This window comes from Hippocampus bargibanti, linkage group LG08 (assembly GCF_051943395.1).
Source record: "Hippocampus bargibanti isolate YZ-2025 linkage group LG08, ASM5194339v1, whole genome shotgun sequence".
NCBI classification, from domain to species: domain Eukaryota; kingdom Metazoa; phylum Chordata; class Actinopteri; order Syngnathiformes; family Syngnathidae; genus Hippocampus; species Hippocampus bargibanti.
In genome coordinates, this window is record NC_142741.1 from 21421628 (window position 1) to 21439599 (window position 17972).

The 17972-nt window shown below is 40.3% G+C and overlaps 1 protein-coding gene across 4 annotated transcripts in view; it reads left to right on the forward strand.

Moving 5' to 3' along the window:
• LOC148894785 (disco-interacting protein 2 homolog A-like) overlaps positions 1-17972 on the forward strand; it is a 95632-nt gene that overhangs the window by 34813 nt on the left and 42847 nt on the right. For all 4 annotated transcript variants that reach the window (XM_089002129.1, XM_089002132.1, XM_089002130.1 and 1 more), the window contains exons 2-3: positions 15225-15296; positions 17840-17959. In XM_089002129.1, coding sequence (XP_088858255.1) covers positions 15225-15296; positions 17840-17959 — 192 coding nt within the window. The remainder of the gene's footprint in view (positions 1-15224; positions 15297-17839; positions 17960-17972) is intronic.

Sequence of the window (17972 nt, forward strand, 5' to 3'; positions counted from 1 at the left end):
GAATTTGTGTTCACCCTTAAATGTATTCATTTTAACAGCCCTAATATGATGCATATTTTTCCTGAATCCATCCCAAATTATATAATTTCGAGGCATTCAAGGGATTTCACAGGAGTGTCCACTTCTGTCCACTTCATGTAAGTTTAAACAACAATGAAAACGTAAATTATAGTTTCTCAACATGCAAATCAAACCTCAGAAGATGGAGGACACTGATTCGCTGCGGCGACCCTTTGAAGGGAAAAGGCGAAAGGAAAAGAAGAAGAGTTGTCATTGTACTTCATCAATCAAACTCAATGGAACCAGCAAGGGCAACATTTGGTCGATTGTGCCCTCACCAGATGATTTCTTTTGGAAACGTAACACTGACATTTGACAATTTTCCTCTTCACTTCAAAGCATTCATTGCAGTCTTTTGTACATCCAATCTTTTCAGGTCTGGCACCTCCCCTTCCTTCTTGTTTCCGTCATTTTCTTGACGAGAAACCTGTCTGTCAGGTGGAACTTGTCTTTGTGGGTGTCGGTAGCAGTATGTGGTTCATTTGCCTCACTGTACTCATAAATATCGAGCTGGTTTATTATTGATTACCATTTCTTTAGCTACGCTTCATTTCCTTTCCTCGCCTCACCCACACTGAAAGCATTGCTGTTTTGCACAATTACCAATCTCCAGAGTTTCGATTCAGTGTTCTTCACATTTTAATTGATATACTGTTACCCGAAAAGAAAGTGAAGACGTTTACATTGTCAAGAAATGATTTTTATCATGGACGCATGTGTTGTCACTAACAATGCTTGGTCTGAGCCGAGAAAAAGTGAAACAAGATTTTATACCGATTTTTAATTGAAAATTAGGGGTGCGCATTATACATGTGTGCGCGTTATACTCGAATAAAGGACGGTATGGCAAAGTTGTAGGGTTCTATCTCAGTTGGGAGCGGATAACAAAAGACAATAGTCCAATAGTAGAAAAAGTGACACGATAAAATATGATTTATTGTCTTTGCGATATAAGTCATTTTATATCGCACAGCTCTACTCAAAAAGTGTCTGGATAGGCTCCCAATCCCCCGTGATCTTGCGGGTATGAGTGGACTGACAAATGGATGGGTGAACAGCGAAGGAGCCACAACACTTTCTATTCAATGTTTTGCATGATTGCCTCTTTACTTGGTCAGCAAATTGTATTTAATAGGCATCTGTGGTAAGGCCCTTATAAGTACTATAATACTGTTCAACTTCTCAATGCTCGTGCAGGTTGCGTTTGAGCTATTGCACCAAAAACTATTTTTAGCTTTGTCTCCAGAGTCTTTATATTCAAAAAGACACTTCTAGACTCTTCAACAAACTTTATATGTCTGTTTCTGAAGTTTGAGAGAAAGCCAGTGTATCTGAGAAACCTCAGAAAATGCGCGGGAATGTGCGATACTCACATGGAAGACAGGATTACAACTGAGAACAGATTGGTGGGATCGGACATAGTAACCAGTACACTAACCTTTCTGACTTCATTAAAATTGTTTTATATTTCTTCAACAAAAATAAGTTGAGGCATTTACAAGCACACTTGCGGTTGAGGTCCAAATCCGACCATTTTTGGCCCTTTCCAGTTCTCACTGGATTAGATTGCACCTCTTTTACTGAATTAACCCATCATCTCATGGTGTCATCTTTCTGTTGACACCGCAGCCTTACACGTTAGCATGTGTTGTGTCTCTGTGCGAATCGCGCAAATAACTGTGCGTTCCAGTGTCCCGTTGTCCCCGCTCCCGTATCTACACACATTCCTTCCTACCTTAACAGGAAAGACAAAGGGGAAACAAAAAAGGCCACTTCCTGTACTTGCAACCAGCACTCCACACAATAGAACAGGAAGTGAGTGGCAACTGTAAGCAAGTGCATAACAGTGAAGGAAAGATAATTGATAGATCTCCTTTTCTCCGGATGAAGTCCGGTTTAAAATCACAATTATTTTCCATTACGCCTCCAGTGTTTTCCTTTGCTAGGGTGTAAAAATATTTGAGGCTATCACACACTGATGGTTTCCTTGTGTCTCTGCTGCTATTCTCTGAAAATGTGTTATGGGAAGATGCCAAAATAACGTTTCCACCTGGAACCTCTTCCCACACTCCCACCATCCACAAACATTTCTTACAATTGTCCATGTATTAAAAGATCCAGGCTGTTCTATCACCATGGCGTTTGGTAGAAAGCAATCCTTCTTCTTTTCCTTTCAGCTTTTCCCTTCAGGGGTCGGTCGCCACAGCGAAACACTGTCCTCCATTTTCAGAGGTTCAATTCGCATGTTTGTTTTGGCCAAGCTTTTACGTCGGATGCCCTTCCAGGCATGGCACAACCCTCTGTAAAGCAACCCTATCGAAGTAAAAGAAAAGGAATGTGGCCTTTCTGCGATCTGTTAACTTTTAGTGCTATAAGATCGCCCAGAATAAAAATACACAATTGGTGCTGAAGATGGTGGGATTTGGAGACTGCCAAAATGTGAGGTAAAATATTCATGAAAATAGACACTTTTTGGTCACCATTTCAGGTGTGTGATCCCACAGCAAACGGGTATTACCTGTGTTAAAATGGATTACCATTAAATCAAACGAGGAACCTTTTGTGACATAGCTATTAAATCATAAGACCAAATCTGGTACATAACGACACCATCCCATCCTTGATGTTATGGATAACAATTCCTTGTTGACTCAGAGGACTGACCGTATGTAATAGCTAAGACGCCATTGAAAGCTCTGGAGATTTGTCTTGTCCTGCCTCCCTAACCCTTTAGAGACATTGCATGTGAGCAGGCTTATTTACTTCAAAGTGCATTCAATCGCCCTCCTTTTTCCTGTCTCAAATCTCTTCCTTTATTTGTATTGTCTGTCTTGTTTCCCATTGCCCAATCAATATATCTCACCTCCAGCAAGCTTTCTGCACCCCGTTTCCTGCTCCCGCTCCTCACTTCCCCTCTACCACACCATCCCATCTCACTGCACTTCAAAGGCTCGTCGTATCCGCCATGTTGGCACAGTCAGGTTCCATGCCAAGGCCAGGTACCCTCAGGGGGAATGGCGAGGCGTGTAGAAGTACTCTGTGCCTTATCCGACGTCAAAAAAGTAGAAAAAGTTACCCTTCCCCCCCTTTTTTCTTTTTTAAGAGGCCACACATTGAGGAATGCATACTATGCCTTGTTTCGTTGAGATGAATAAAATAAGATGTGAGAGGCTATAATCTAAGAATGGCTAGATGCTCTTTTTTTGGTTGTACTTTTGTTGTCTTCATCCGCCCTATTTTGAGAGAAACCTCCTACTTTTGATGAAACTCTCGGAAACTATCTGCCAAAAATAGCAAACTATGCGAAAGGCAGGCTGCGCAGAAAAGCTATGTATGGACTGGGTTGTTTATCTGCCCTCAGTTGGGGCTGTATAGCAGATTACACTATACAATCACATGCGTTCATTAGCAGCTCTTTTTACCCTCTACTCATTTTTTACATGATTGTAAGCAACACACCCTAAAATAGGGGGAAAGTAGAAGACGACTGAAAATTGGTCTGATATTTTCAGTTCTTTTTAAACTACAAATTCATGTTAGTTAGTTTTATTGTCATTGATTGTACGCGTTTATTTTATGTATTGTGCTTTTTATATTGCTTGGCCTTACTTGGGTCGTGTGGAAGATATACAGCAACAGTGGCTTGGTGACTTGGGCCACTAGGGGACTGTGTGGGGCATCCCGAATCCCAGAAAATGTAAAACGTTAAGTATTCAGTTTGATCAGTTTCAAACTCAAGGCCGTGGAGGCCCTCCAAATGATGTTTGTGATGATTTGCAAGGTAGTGGTGCTGCTGGTGCTGGTGGACCTCAAAAAAGCAGGCAGGAGGGGAGGAGCAGGGTGTATTTGACAAATTGCATTAAATAAAGTCAGCAGGAACAAAATGTCAAATAACAAAGTCATCAGAACAAAAGGGTCCAAAGTAGCAAACAAAACAATGAGTAAAACACGACAAGATGAAACAAACCTGACAGAGTGAAACAAACAATGACCTGACACTGAATGGTCGTGCTGGGAGTCATTTTAACTGCCACTGATTAAAACGAGACCTGTGCAGCTGCAAGCAGGACCCTACGAAAAGTGACAATTTTATGTGGCCCGCAAAATCATGTGTCGACCTGCATGATCTTTACTAAAATCTGTAACAAAACATCACATTTTCATGAGTAAGAAATAACAAAAAAAACCAAAGAAGCTAAATATAAAACATATCATATTATTACATGAATATACAGACCCAGTCCAAATTGTCTGAATGTCCACCACCTGAATAAATCGTGTTGTTACGATGGCCGAGATGTGAATAAAGGAGACCTCAGTGTTGTTGTTTGTCAGGCTGTCTGCAGTTTCTTATGATTATTGAGCGAAAAACAGCTCTTTCCTAACAAGAGCCAGCTGCCAGGTCATGTTTTATAGAAAGGTGGAGAAAAAAAAGAATATATTCATATACACAGACACATACAGTTCAGAGACATTAATTCAATGAAGAAATACAGCAATGTGTTGCCATTTATTTAGGGAGAGCTGACACAATCTGAGTAAACTTACAACTAACCCGGATTTTCTGTATTTTACTTGGCAGTAACATTAATGAAAAATTGTCTTGCGATGCAAATTCCACTTTCTATTGCGGTAATATATTCTGTAGAGTGTGCAATTTGCAAGTTATTCCAAATGCCATCCTGACATTGACTGGATGGTAGTGTGCCATTTCTTTTCAGTTCGAAATGACAGCTGAATCTCATTTTGAGAACGAAACGGCAATGCTGTTTGTTACTTGACTCATTTCGAATGCTTAACCTATCAGCCCAGTCTATTAAAGGGAAGTTAACCCCAACCATTGTACCTGATGTAATAATACTTTTATACTTTTTGTGTAGAAATGTAATTTTAATAAAACCAAGAAACTTCTATCTTTTTTTTTTCTTTAAATATGTCTGAATAACAATATAATAATACCGTGGCTATAAAGGATAGCTGATTAAAATAAAAAAACACCATCACTTTCATATTCAACCCAATTGAGATGCTTGTAAAGGTAGCAAAATTAATTGATTAATCGACCGTGAATTGATTGCAAAACCAATCCGCAATTTTAAATAAGTTGTCCCGATACAGCGTGTCAACAATAATTATTGATTGATTTCTTTACTCCTCCATGAAAACAGACAGATTATTATTGTTTAATCGAAGAAGTCATTTGCAGACATCTGCTTTTACTTCAGAAAACAATTATTGAAGCAGGAACTGAATTGTTTTCAGAATTTTTACATTACATTACATTACATTTACATTAATGGCTGACTTGTGATTATTGTTCATTGTTTAGTTGAGTGAGTGCATGAGTTACATGAGTTGATGACTGGCTCAGTGTAAAACGAGTATCTGTTCGTATAGCAAGGTGTTTTGTATATGTGTGTGTGTGTGTGTGTGTGTGTGTGCGTGCGTGCGTGTGTGTGTGTGTGTGTGTGTGTGTGTGTGTGTGTGTGTGTGTGTGTGTGTGTGTGTGTGTGTGTGTGTGTGTGTACATACAAAGCATCTAATGGCTAAGCCTGTGCTCGGCCAGTTTAAAACATGCTCATTCATATGGTAATTACCATGCAAAGAAGACAATAAATCTGTCCATAGCGTCTAAAAGCGTACAGAGCATTGAGGAGTGCCCACAGGGCCGCTCGTATTTCATGCACCGGCAATTGTGTGGAGCTTGTCATGAAGTTGCATTAATTCACAGTCATTTCCTCACCCAACTAGATGTTTTTTTTGGTTATATTCAATTCTTCAAGCTGTCAGATAGTTGCTGATACTTGTCATTACATTACAGATGAAATGTACAATAAAATGGCAGACGGTCAAGTAATACAAAGGTTGCCTTTATTTGAACTCAATGGTGGAAGATGCCTACCAAACAATAAAATTATTTGTATTGTAGATTATTTGTATTGTTTATTCACAATTGTTTTGACTTCAAGCCACGAGAGTCGCTGCCTTTACAGTAGCTCATGTATTTTGTTCTTTACTTTGGTAACTTTGCTGCTGTGAATTGAAAATTTCTCAGTTGTGACACTGATAAAGGGTTTCTTATCTTTACTCCTGTGTGGCTTGTGATGCAGATGCTTAATTGTTCATGTATTTTGTGAATTTTGGACATTGTTTGTTGTTTTTAGTGTCATATGAACACGATGAGGCTTGTGAAAATGTACACTAAATAAAATGAGGTTTGAAGCATAATATCTAGCTTACGGCCTAACATTGTGTGTTATAAGTGCAAAATGATTCATATGATGACATTTTGAGATGACAATACAAATCTCTCAGGCTTGTTTAATGTTTTGACTGTAATTTTGTATCACACCATGTGGGTTTATACATTTTACAATCTCCTAAATGGCTTGTTCTTCAAAAGCAAATTAGGGTGTGATGTTTGACAAGGTGTTCCCCAAAATATATATAATTTTTATTTGTGTCGCATCAATGTGATCAAGATTTGCATTAGAAATATGACATATATCAATCCATGTACAGCACATTCACCCAACACTGTTTCTAAATTAGGAGAGAAATTTGAGTCTTAGTTTGAAAAACCTACTCACTGACCACCCTACCAAACTATCAGAATCAGAATCAGAATCAGAATACCTTTATTCCCACAATGGGGAAATTTGCAGTCCACAGCAGCAATTTGCCATTGTTTAACTATAATCGCCTACTCAATAGGAAAGCCCCCTTACAAATACCTTTAAACCGGAGTTTTACGCTGTGTTGAACGATATCAATCAGTCTGGCTGGAGGGGGGGACCCCTCGTCAGTCTCTGCCGGATTCCACATCACCTCAACAATCGTGAAGTCTGCGTACCGATGTTGTTTTTGCTACTGACACCATCTGGCATCTGTGCAAGCATCAGACATGCATGGGAAGGTGTCATGTGCATACAATATCAAGTGTGTGCATCGCTAGCTCTTAATTATGACCCCGTCCCCCTCCCTAGCTCCTTTAGTAATCAGTGCACAGCTGCAGCTGCCTCCCAAGCAACACTGCATCTAATGACTCATTATTCACACTGTCTGTCCGCTCATAAGCCTGAGGGGTAGAGGCGCCCAAATTTTGGACTCTGTGTGTGCACCCGCGCACGTGTGCTTAATATAATGAGCAGGTTATGTATTCGCAAAATGATAATCGAGGGTTCGTTAAATCTCCTAATTTGTTGGGACTACTTAATTATAAGGGATGACACAGAGTGCTTTGAACCCTTGATGGATGTTGATTTGACAGGAGTCCTCTGCACGAGTATGTGACAGAAGAAAACAAATGGACCACATGCCCTTATATTCATATCCTATATATGCCAATTTATCCTCCCCCCTCCATACACATACAAACACACACCGACGTTGGTTTCTTCAGCTGGTGTCATGTTGGTTGTCATCGTCTTTTTCCTGCAGCCATTCCACCCCCTTTACCTCTCCCAAACCTTTCAGTATTGCACTTGTCACAGAATTCCACATTGCACCCATTCATGCAATTCAAAATCATTTCAACCATTTTAAACATCTCAGTGGGCACATATTGGATTTAGCCTTGAGGTTAAATAACATCTGGCGGATTTCAACAGATTTTGTACGTTTATGTAAAATTACATTGCGGTTGTGTTTGAAATAAAGCTTTAACCCTGTGAGATACTCGGTGTCGGTCCTCATTTTATGACCGCCACAACATACAAAAGTATGGAGATTGACAGCAGATATATATATATATATATATATATATATATATATATATATATATATATATATATATATATATATATATATATATATATATATCGTGTGTGTGTGTGTGTGTGTGTGTGTGTGTGTGTGTGTGTGTGTGTGTGTGTGTGTGTGTGTGTGTATGTTTGTGTATCTATGTAAGATGTATTTTTTTTATCTATACAGTAAAGTCTCGTTATGTCGATATTCAAGGGAGTCCGAAAAAATATCGATATAACCGGGACTATCGATATATCCGACCCTGTTTGCATGTAATTTTCTCCGTGCATGCATAGAAATAGTATCGATATAACCGGGACTATCGATATATCCGATATCGATATAACGAGACTTTACTGTACTATTTTTACCACTCAAAATTTGTAACATATATTTAAATCAAACTTATTCTTTTGTCTCTTCTCCAGCATATTTAAAAAAAATGGATGTGCCTACTTTGTATTTACCTTTAGGTTAGGGTTATTGACTCGGATGACACTGGACATGTTTGCAGTGCTTCTATTCAATTTAAGATGTAATTGTGTCGCAGTTTGATGTACCCCAAGCAATCTGAAATCAGTTGATATTTTAGCCTCAATTTGCAGGAAGACACGAGAGGTTATCCGCTATGCTTTCTGGTTTGGAGTGTGTGCACTTGGGCTTATTATTTTGCTTACTACAGCAATAATTGAGCCCAATTACTTCAAGAACTCCATAGAATTGTGAAGCAAAAGGGTGAATAGGCCAGTAATTTTAAGCATAAAACGCACACGTGTACGTTCACACAAAAACAAAATGGGTGACATACCAGCTGGGGCTACGGCGAGAACTCCACCTCTTCCAGCATTAAACCCTCACAACTGGACCAAAATTTAGTTTTAGGCTTCCATTCTAATTGACATGGAAAATATTTTCCCAAGTGACGACTTAAAAAATCCACATGGATAAAGACATTTCAGTAGATTTAAGACTACAACAGAGATGGGCATTCCATTCCTGGGATGGAACGGTCCTTCGAAGAGATAAATACAATTTGAATTGGGGTTAATCAGAATCAGAATCAGAATCAGAATACCTTTATTCGTCCCGCAATGGGGAAATTTGCAGTCCACAGCAGCAATTGAAGAGGGATGGGTTGGGGTGGGAGTGAAAGGATAGAAAACAAGATATTCTAAGCATAACAAAATAAAAATGTCAACTGTATACTGTGCAAATGTAGATGTGCAAAAACCGTTCTATAAACAAGACTGTACATAGTGCAGAATCAAGAAATGCATTTAGATATATTGCAACAACCCATATTTACAAGTGTCCAGTTTTTGTTTTGTTTTTTTTTTTTTCACATGTGATCATTGGAGAGGTTCCTGGCAACATTCATGCTGGTGAAATTCTTTGAAATGATTTACCTTGGTTATATTTTCCATCACCAAGGCCTATCCACTTCTAAACTTGCCTTTGAAAGGGGTGTGAGGTGTTTTTATATTCAGTGTGGCTCAACGTTGCCTTAACAGAAGTGGGCATTCTGTCCTGCCATGTTGTTTCTTATCATAAGAAATGAGCTGCAATTAATAAACAATCAATTACATATGCACAGGTATTTTTTCCTAATTAGTTACACTAACCACATAAATAATACAATACAAACATTGGTGTATATTTATGAATTACGAGTTAGGTTCATCATTAGGTAGATTATTTTTATTTTTATTTTTTTTCTGAAACCTCATTGCTAAAATTATCATTCCATGGCCAAATCGGTATGGCATGAACTTTTATAGGTCATATTAAAACACCCAAAATGATAACACCTCAAAAACACGATGAGCTAGAAAAATAAATAATAAAATACATAAATACAGTATGTACATACATACACAAATACATAAAGACACTTTTAAAATCACTCAATTTGCTGTTCATTAGTGTTTATTATAGCCTAACTGTGCCAAATTTGTGAAATAAAAAATAAAATCACAGTCCCTGTATATTGGGCTCATGAGTTGCCATCACAACTTTCTCTTGACCGTGAAACAACTTCACGCGTTATGTATAAGTTTATCCGCAACACGCGTGTTGTAACAAGCACCGTTGTTTTTATGTGTGTCTGTTTCGAATTGGTATGTGTGGAAGCTGGGGGCAGGGGTCTTGCTTTGACACCCTAATCCTGAAGCCTAGCAGCTAGCCAAGCTTTGTATTGGAAAGGGAGGGATGGAAAGATTGTGAGTAAAAGAAATGGGGGTTGTGGGGGGCAGTTGCAATTGAGGATTGGGTATTAGGAGCAAGGGAGGGGTTGTCAGGGAAGGGAGAGTCAAGGAGACGGGATTCATTCACTCGACTGCAAAAAGAAACAAAAGGATGCTGAAGGGTCTGACTTATGACAGGAGCACCTTAGACTGCCTTTTATCGGGGTAGCCTTTTGCTGTTTGTTCTCTGCCACTGGCCACCTCATCTTCCTCTTCAGTCCCCACCGTCTTGTCTTGGAGGTACATCCTCTACGTCCTTCTTAACACGTGAGTCATACAGCCTGTGCATATGTATCTATATTCATCACTGACTTACTCGGCCGACAGCTGCTCGGTTATTTTTTTTATCATCTTGACATGTGGTCAGGTTTGTTGTTTGGATCTCCCATTTGCATTTGTCAATCTTTTACTTGTAGCCCAGCAATTTGTTTTGTTTAGAGACCACAGAGTGGTCCAAGTGTGAGGAGAAACATTCAACTTTGGTCACCATGCTAGCATGAAATAGGTCAACCCCAGTGTTTCAATAATCGGTCAAACGAATGTTGGCTCTTGGGACCCCCCCCCCCCCCCCACAAAAAAAAACACAATCCCAGCACTGTCTATATGAACATTGAAGCATAAAACCAACATTTGAATTGTTTGGGGAGTTGATGCGATGACAGCTGTTCACATCAGCCTTTTTTGGCCCACATGCCCCTTTGCTGTTCTGTCTAAATATGAAACAATTGCTTTTCTCTGGCACAAGCAGCCAGCCTCTATGCTGCCCTGGCAGCCGTGTGGGTAGATAAAGTGTCAGTTTGGCATAAAGGACTGACTTTGTGGATGGGGAAGAGCTTCAATATTAAGTGTCAGGAATCTATATCAGGTTCAGGAATCAGTCGCTGTTTTCAAGCCATTGTTCTCATCATTAGTCATTGTATATTTCTGTCATGACGATTGTGAACATTATTCTTGATTAAAATCAATGAAATAACCCAGTGTTTCTCCAGCGACATTTTAATTGCAATTGTGTCATAATAGTATTGGAACTTGATTTGTTGGGGGTTGTAGAAAGGCATTTAAATATTGCACGGATTCATAATTAGTCGTTTATTATATGTGCACAATACAAACACGTCTTCTTGGAGCGCATCAAATAGTTGACCTCAGCCCAGTCAAACAGCTGTGGTCTAAACTCTATCGGGAAATGACAAGTGCAAATGTTTTTTTTTTCTTTGCACAGACACACTTCAGCATACTATTAGACCCCCACATCCTTGACTGGAAAGATCCATCTGCGCCGATGTAGGGTCATTTGCACTGAATGCCCTAAGTCATCAGTCACTAAATAGCTAGCCTTCAATTAAGCCAATACAACAAAGTGGTGGATAGTGACTCTTTTGCTGTCTCTCTTTAGAGACCACTAAGGGAAATTGGGATTGAAACGAGAGTGCCAGAACCGTAATCTAAAATGTATTGTTTCTTCAGACTACGTTCAGCTGCACTTGAGCCAAAAATGTGGACATGACATCACCCCAGTCCTGCCGTTTCTCTTCCTCATTCAAAGAGCCTTTGAATGTGCTTCATTAAAGACTATCCGGAGGTCGAAACAAGGCTATTACGCCTTGCATGTGTGGACACGCAGACCTCAAGAGAGGACAGGACGGACAGTCGAGAGGCTGAATTAAAGGCAGAGGTTTTGGATTGGGGCAGGGAAAGCAAAGGACATCTTTCATCTGAGCACGCTCACGACATTCTACAGCTCACTGTCGCTTTAGCCCGCTATTGAGCTTTACCAATTTCTCACAGCTCAATTACGTCATAAAGCCTACAGACATCATGAAGGAGCAAAAGAGGTCAAGTAAAGGTTTTTCTCCTGTGTTTTGGCACTGTGTTGACTCACTGAACGTTGCAGTCTGTCCCTTGAGACGGTAATTTGATGGCTGCGTGAAGCGCACGCGCACACAACCTTCCTCGAGCCGTCTTTCCATTTCCAGACTGTATCCTCAGATAACCCGTCTTCCCGCTATTCTCCAAGCGCATATTGACCTCAGCTGTTTCATTTTCTTTTATGGAACACCACCTGATACCATTTCTTCTACATTCCTGTTCCCCCCCCAAAAAATCTTATCGACTTTGTCGCCGTCTTTATATATATATATATATATATATATATATATATATATATATATATATATATATATATATATATATATATATATACAGTAAAGTCTCGTTATATCGATATCGGATATATCGATAGTCCCAGTTATATCGATACTATTTCTATGCACGCACGGAGAAAATTACATGCAAACAGGGTCGGATATATCGATAGTCCCGGTTATATCGATATTTTTTCGGACTCCCTTGAACATCGATATAACGAGACTTTACTGTATATATATTCTTTGCATACACCTTCCAGAAACATGTTCGTTTTTTTTGGTCCGTGCCCTAGGATTAGCTGGCGATTAGTTTCAGAGGGGTGGGAAGGGCTGACAACCCTTCATTCAACCCTGACATAACTCGACAGAGCCAAAAGATATACTGCCATTTAAAGGACAACCGACGTCTCCGGACAATTTGTGTCCATAATTTGTAAAATGGCTTCACATGACTTCTACTGAGCGTATTTTAAATAAGATTCCACCGCATATAGCTATATTTTACGTTTTAAGACTCTCGCTGAACATTCAGGAAGTCTTGTTTTTGAGTCGGTGACGAGTCCGTACGTGACGTCAGAAAAGGACCGCCTCCTCACCGTAAAAAAGACGCATTGTAGCGTCTTTCCATCACGTCAATGTATTTTGCTGTACTGTTTTTTTAAAACCGCGTCTTACACCCAAAGGTCGCCAGCAGAGGGAGGCAAACTCCATGGGAAGAATGTATCAGAGCTGTGGAAACGAGCTGATTCATTCCTTACCGGAGCTGGTCGCCATTTTTCTGCCTCTTTTTGAGACATCCCCCCTCCCCGCCCGTTTGCCTCAAAATGGCCCAAATAAATTCTTTAATCGATTGCAAACATGTATGCTTTGCTCATCAGGACTATTTGAATCATATTCATAACTGGATGTGTAACAAGAAAGCATATTCTCCGAATCTGAAGCCATTGTTTTGATTCACCAGCAATGCAAGACGTCTTGGCGTGAGGTCACGAAAGGGGGGCGGGACTTTCTGAAAATGCCCAATTCGCAGCTCATTTTTTTGCAGATTTTGGGCACTTTAAGTCATTTTTATTGGTGTTTTGCATTTGACTAAAAATATCATACCGCATGTTTTGGGTATTTTAGATGCTATAAAACGTTTTTCTGGTGTCAGTTAAAAAACAAAAAAGGGACGTCGGTTGTCCTTTAAGTGTTTCAATGCATCAAAATGTTCCCATTAACACACTGGCACACAGGCAATAAATAGTGTTACTTTTTGATGCACGTGCTGGGAGATTCTGATCAAAAGTCAATTGAAAGACAAAAACCGTTTTTTCCCAGTGCAAAAGATTAGCTTCTACCGAAGCATAACTTCCTGGAACGAGGAAGCACTCATCTTCCAAGCTCCATGAGCTGCAATTTGGGGGGGAAAAGCACGCCCATTGTTTTCTCGTCAAGGCGTAATGCTGTGGTGCATACACACTGACGTCCTGGTATGCACACAGACATCCTCCAATCTGCACGGACACACATGGATAGAGACACGTCACGACAGAAGAGTCAGTGTTGGGTCAGGAGGCGCAGCCTATGGAGAGCCTGGGTATTGTTAGACATTAAACAGTGCAGCCATTCAGCTGCCAGGGGTGACTCAGGAGAAGCGTGACAACAACAACACCTGCTGTCACACTCCTGCATTGTTGCGTTCTGCGTTAGAGTGGCAGTGCGGTGGCAACAATATCAACACGGCGCGGTTGGCAGTGTCCTCAGCGGTGCAGCAGTTTGATCGTACGGACAGTATGGTTTTATGTTTTTACGATTTACCATAATGCCCACAGTCTGTGGGTCACTTATTGAATGCGAAGAACACAGTCAATCACAGTGCGGAACAGAGAGGACTTGACTCGGTTTGAGACGTTGGTTCCGTTCAGGCAGCTTGGTTGAACTTTGCCTCTTAACTTGACCTCAGCCTCCACTCGACCCCGGCTGAGAGCGTTCATACAATTTACAGTCATGCTCTGGCGATCTTGGTTCACCGGACATGAGGGAAAATATGACCGCCGACACAACGAATATATCATGTCGATTGACAGTTTCATCATTCAAAGCGTTCTTTCCTAGACAGCCCAGTTTTTTTTTCTTCCTCTTCTTTCTACTGCATGGACTGCCACTTGCCACCTGCATATTTATTTTGTGTTTATTTCGGGGTTTTCTGCAACCGTGAGAATCTCACAAGAGGCTAAGCAGTGTGCAGTTAAATTTGCTTATTATCTGCTCATGGTTTAAATCACAGGATAGGAAAATAACCATTATCGGTTTTCATTCAAACATTGGTCATCGTCGTTTTGAGGCACAATGGTAATTTTTGCTGAAATCTACCCGATGTAAGTGTTCCATTCTGTAAACCTTTTATCCTTAAGCAACTTTCACGTAATGTTGGGAAACTTTATTGTTTGCCTGTGGCTTAATACAGTAAAGTCTCGTTATATCGATATTCAAGGGAGTCCGAAAAATATCGGTATAACCGGGACTATCGATATATCCGACCCTGTTTGCATGTAATTTTCTCCGTGCGTGCATAGAAATAGTATCGATATAACCGGGACATTCGATATATCCGATATCGATATAACGAGACTTTACTGTATATTGTTGCCATAAAAGGTTTTGTGTAACATCCTCTCATAATGGCTGGTGAGGAGTAACCTATGTTAAAATCCTGGTACACGTTGATTCATCCCGTTTGGATATGATAGGAAAGGAAAATACAGTTCCTATTCACAAAGCAATATCATAAGTGTCCAAGATAGTAAAAAAAAAGAGCAGGTATACAGAGAAGTAATATCAGAATTAGGCTCATGCGTCTGCAGTCAGTTAAAATAAGATCACATTCATGTGAAAATTGCTTTGGGCCAAACACCACAATCAACTACAACACACAGACACACATGCACGCACGGACACACACACATACACACAACCTCATCTAAGCTAATGACTCATCTCTCTCTGCCCCTCTTCCCCCACCTCTCTGTTTTTCGTCTCTGTGTAGGGGACATCACTCAGAAGGGCTATGAGAAGAAAAGAAGCAAACTGCTGGCACCATACATCCCACAGATGCAAGGTAAGGATATTTGAAAATATTTTAATTACACGTTGCATCTCTAGAAGTTACCAAATGCAAACAAAACAACAAAAAAGACTGTAAATCATTTCAAATATAGTAGCCTTAGCACGCAGGAGCTGAGAGACTTTCTTACACCTCATGTCATGTTGGTCGGTTTTTGAACGAAAACCTTGTAATATTCTTCTTGGTGTGGCTTTTGCCTATAGTAAGGAGGCATATTGTCTCTGCGAAGAAATTGCATTTCTGGGTAGCCACAGTCTCAACTTTGCTGCAGTCATCCTTTCTCTGTTGAAGATCAACTAGATAAATTGCTCCTTTATTGATAACCCTGGAGATGAAACGTTTCTATGAAAACAATACAAGAACCAAGGGATGATGGGAGAATGTGTGTTTATTTTCATCCTTTGTTCGTGATTAATGTGCCTGACCAGTGAGTGACCAGCACTGGTTTTCATCATTCACACGATATGGGTTCTGCACGCTTGTAATCCTGGCAGATCACCTACAACAATATTTGGTGGTGCAGTAAACCGAACACACTGAGCCCTGCAGCGGAGAATGGAATAGAGGCCTCTGTGAAAATGTTTAGAATCGCCGGAAATGGTTGTTTAAAGCATAAATCTACACTTGTCAAGCTCATCTTCTGTTACTCTGACAACTAAAAACTTTGCAAAGTATTTGAATTTATATCAGATGCATCAGATATATAATGAACTCTGATCTATACACATCAGATAAGTATGTCATCAAAAGCCAAACCAAATATGTGGGAGGCGACTCACAATCATCCGTGTTGTAACTTCTTCAAAAACCCCAGAATCCACCCAGGACGCCGCACCATACCCTATTATCCAGGATCCAGCATCAAAATATGTTTTTCTCTCTTTGGTGTCATTTTTAATCCATCTATTTAATGACTAGCCTTTGTCTGTCTAAAACGCTCCTTTGTTTGTTGCTAGCAAAGCGTTAGCTGGCCAAATCTTCTCTTTGCTGTGACGACTTTAGCTGGCCAGCCTCGAGTTGTTATTTAGTCAAATATTCCATAACTATTTCCAGGTGTCTGCTGAAATGCAGCGTGTACGTAGCTTTCACGCATTTGCATTCCTCAACGTTGATGTGGTTGACATAGGGAGACGGGACATGCCATCCAAACGTTCCTCTCTGACAACACTGCTATGATTTGTTCTTAATCAAATATGAAGCTTTTCCTTTTTTAAACGTCGGCTAAGTCAAGGTGAATCACTTCGGCAATATTTCCTTGTTACCATTGACTACTTTCCTGTTAACTGTTAATTTGACTGTTTGGAGTCATGTGGAATATTAACTCACAGAATGTGCAGAAAATGATCTGGGGATAACTTCAGTAGAAAATGTGAATTTAAGAATATTTAACCATGAATAGGTGTTCATTTGTTCCCTGTGTACAAATGTCCGTAACAATTACAGTTGGTGTAGTGCAGTAGAAAAGAAGCATTTAAACATCATGGTTTGAATGTGAACCAATAAGTCTATTTCCTATGCGCCGGTCGGTGATTGGCTTAAATGAAGTGCCTTCCGCCCAGCAACCCAGTCTGGGGTTCTGACGTGTGAATAAACCCTTTTCCTCAAAAGAGCTGGAGAAAAGCCATTGTTTTACTTTGTGTTACTGGCCATTAAAGTGGTACAACAGAGCAGCATACAATTGAAGTTCTTATCCTCGCTCACAGGATGCGTGTCACGCTCATTCTTGACCGTGTCCTGGTATATGCTCAGAGAATATTGAACCTGATACACTGAATGTAGGTTGTGGTGTTAAGTGGATTGAGTGAATGTGTGTGATGCTATTGCTCAGCATTGCAGCATGTGAGTTATACCGATGACTTAAGGCTTGCTGACAACACGGAGCTCAATGAGCCTGACTAAGCTGCTGCTGTGGAAAGGCCATGCACGCTGACACATAGAAGCCTCACTTGTCTCGAAACCGCAGGTGTCCATGTTGTAACATGGAATATTTGCGTAGAAAGATTTTCAGTATTTGATTTTGGAGGATTCACAGTACATGTCAAAGGAAACCGACAGCTACATGAACTGCGGGATGAAGCACTTGCCTGCCTAAATCACAGCTGTGCATCAATGACAGCTTAGACTGCTGGTATCTTTTTTTTAGCTGCAACATGCCGTTTTGAGATTTGCTCTACTGTACTTAATCATCTTCTTTGAGCTTGGCATTTCTCATTTGCTTTCCCTTGAAACATATAAAGCTGCTGCTCATTTGTAAGTGAAGCGGGATTAATTCAAGATGAAAACTTTCTCATCGAAGGCAGCATGGTGAATTAGTCGTTAGGACGTCTTTGTCGCAGTGGAGAGGTTCCCAGTCCCAATCTCAGACACTCCTGTGTACGGTTTGCATGTTTATTTGCTTGCCTTCAGGGTACTCATCTTCATCCAACATATTACTATAGACATTTGAATCTGGTGTTTATTATTATAATAATGATGATGTTTACGGACCTGATCTACCCACTGTATGGATGATTATCTCTTTTTTTTTTTTCACGCAGGTGTAGATCCCGCTCTGCAAATAGATAGCCGGATCCAGGCCTCCTCCCAGGCTGTCCTGTCCGCATCCAAACACAACAAATCTCGGGCAACCAACACCAGGGATGAACGATTTCGCTCTGGTATCACATCTTA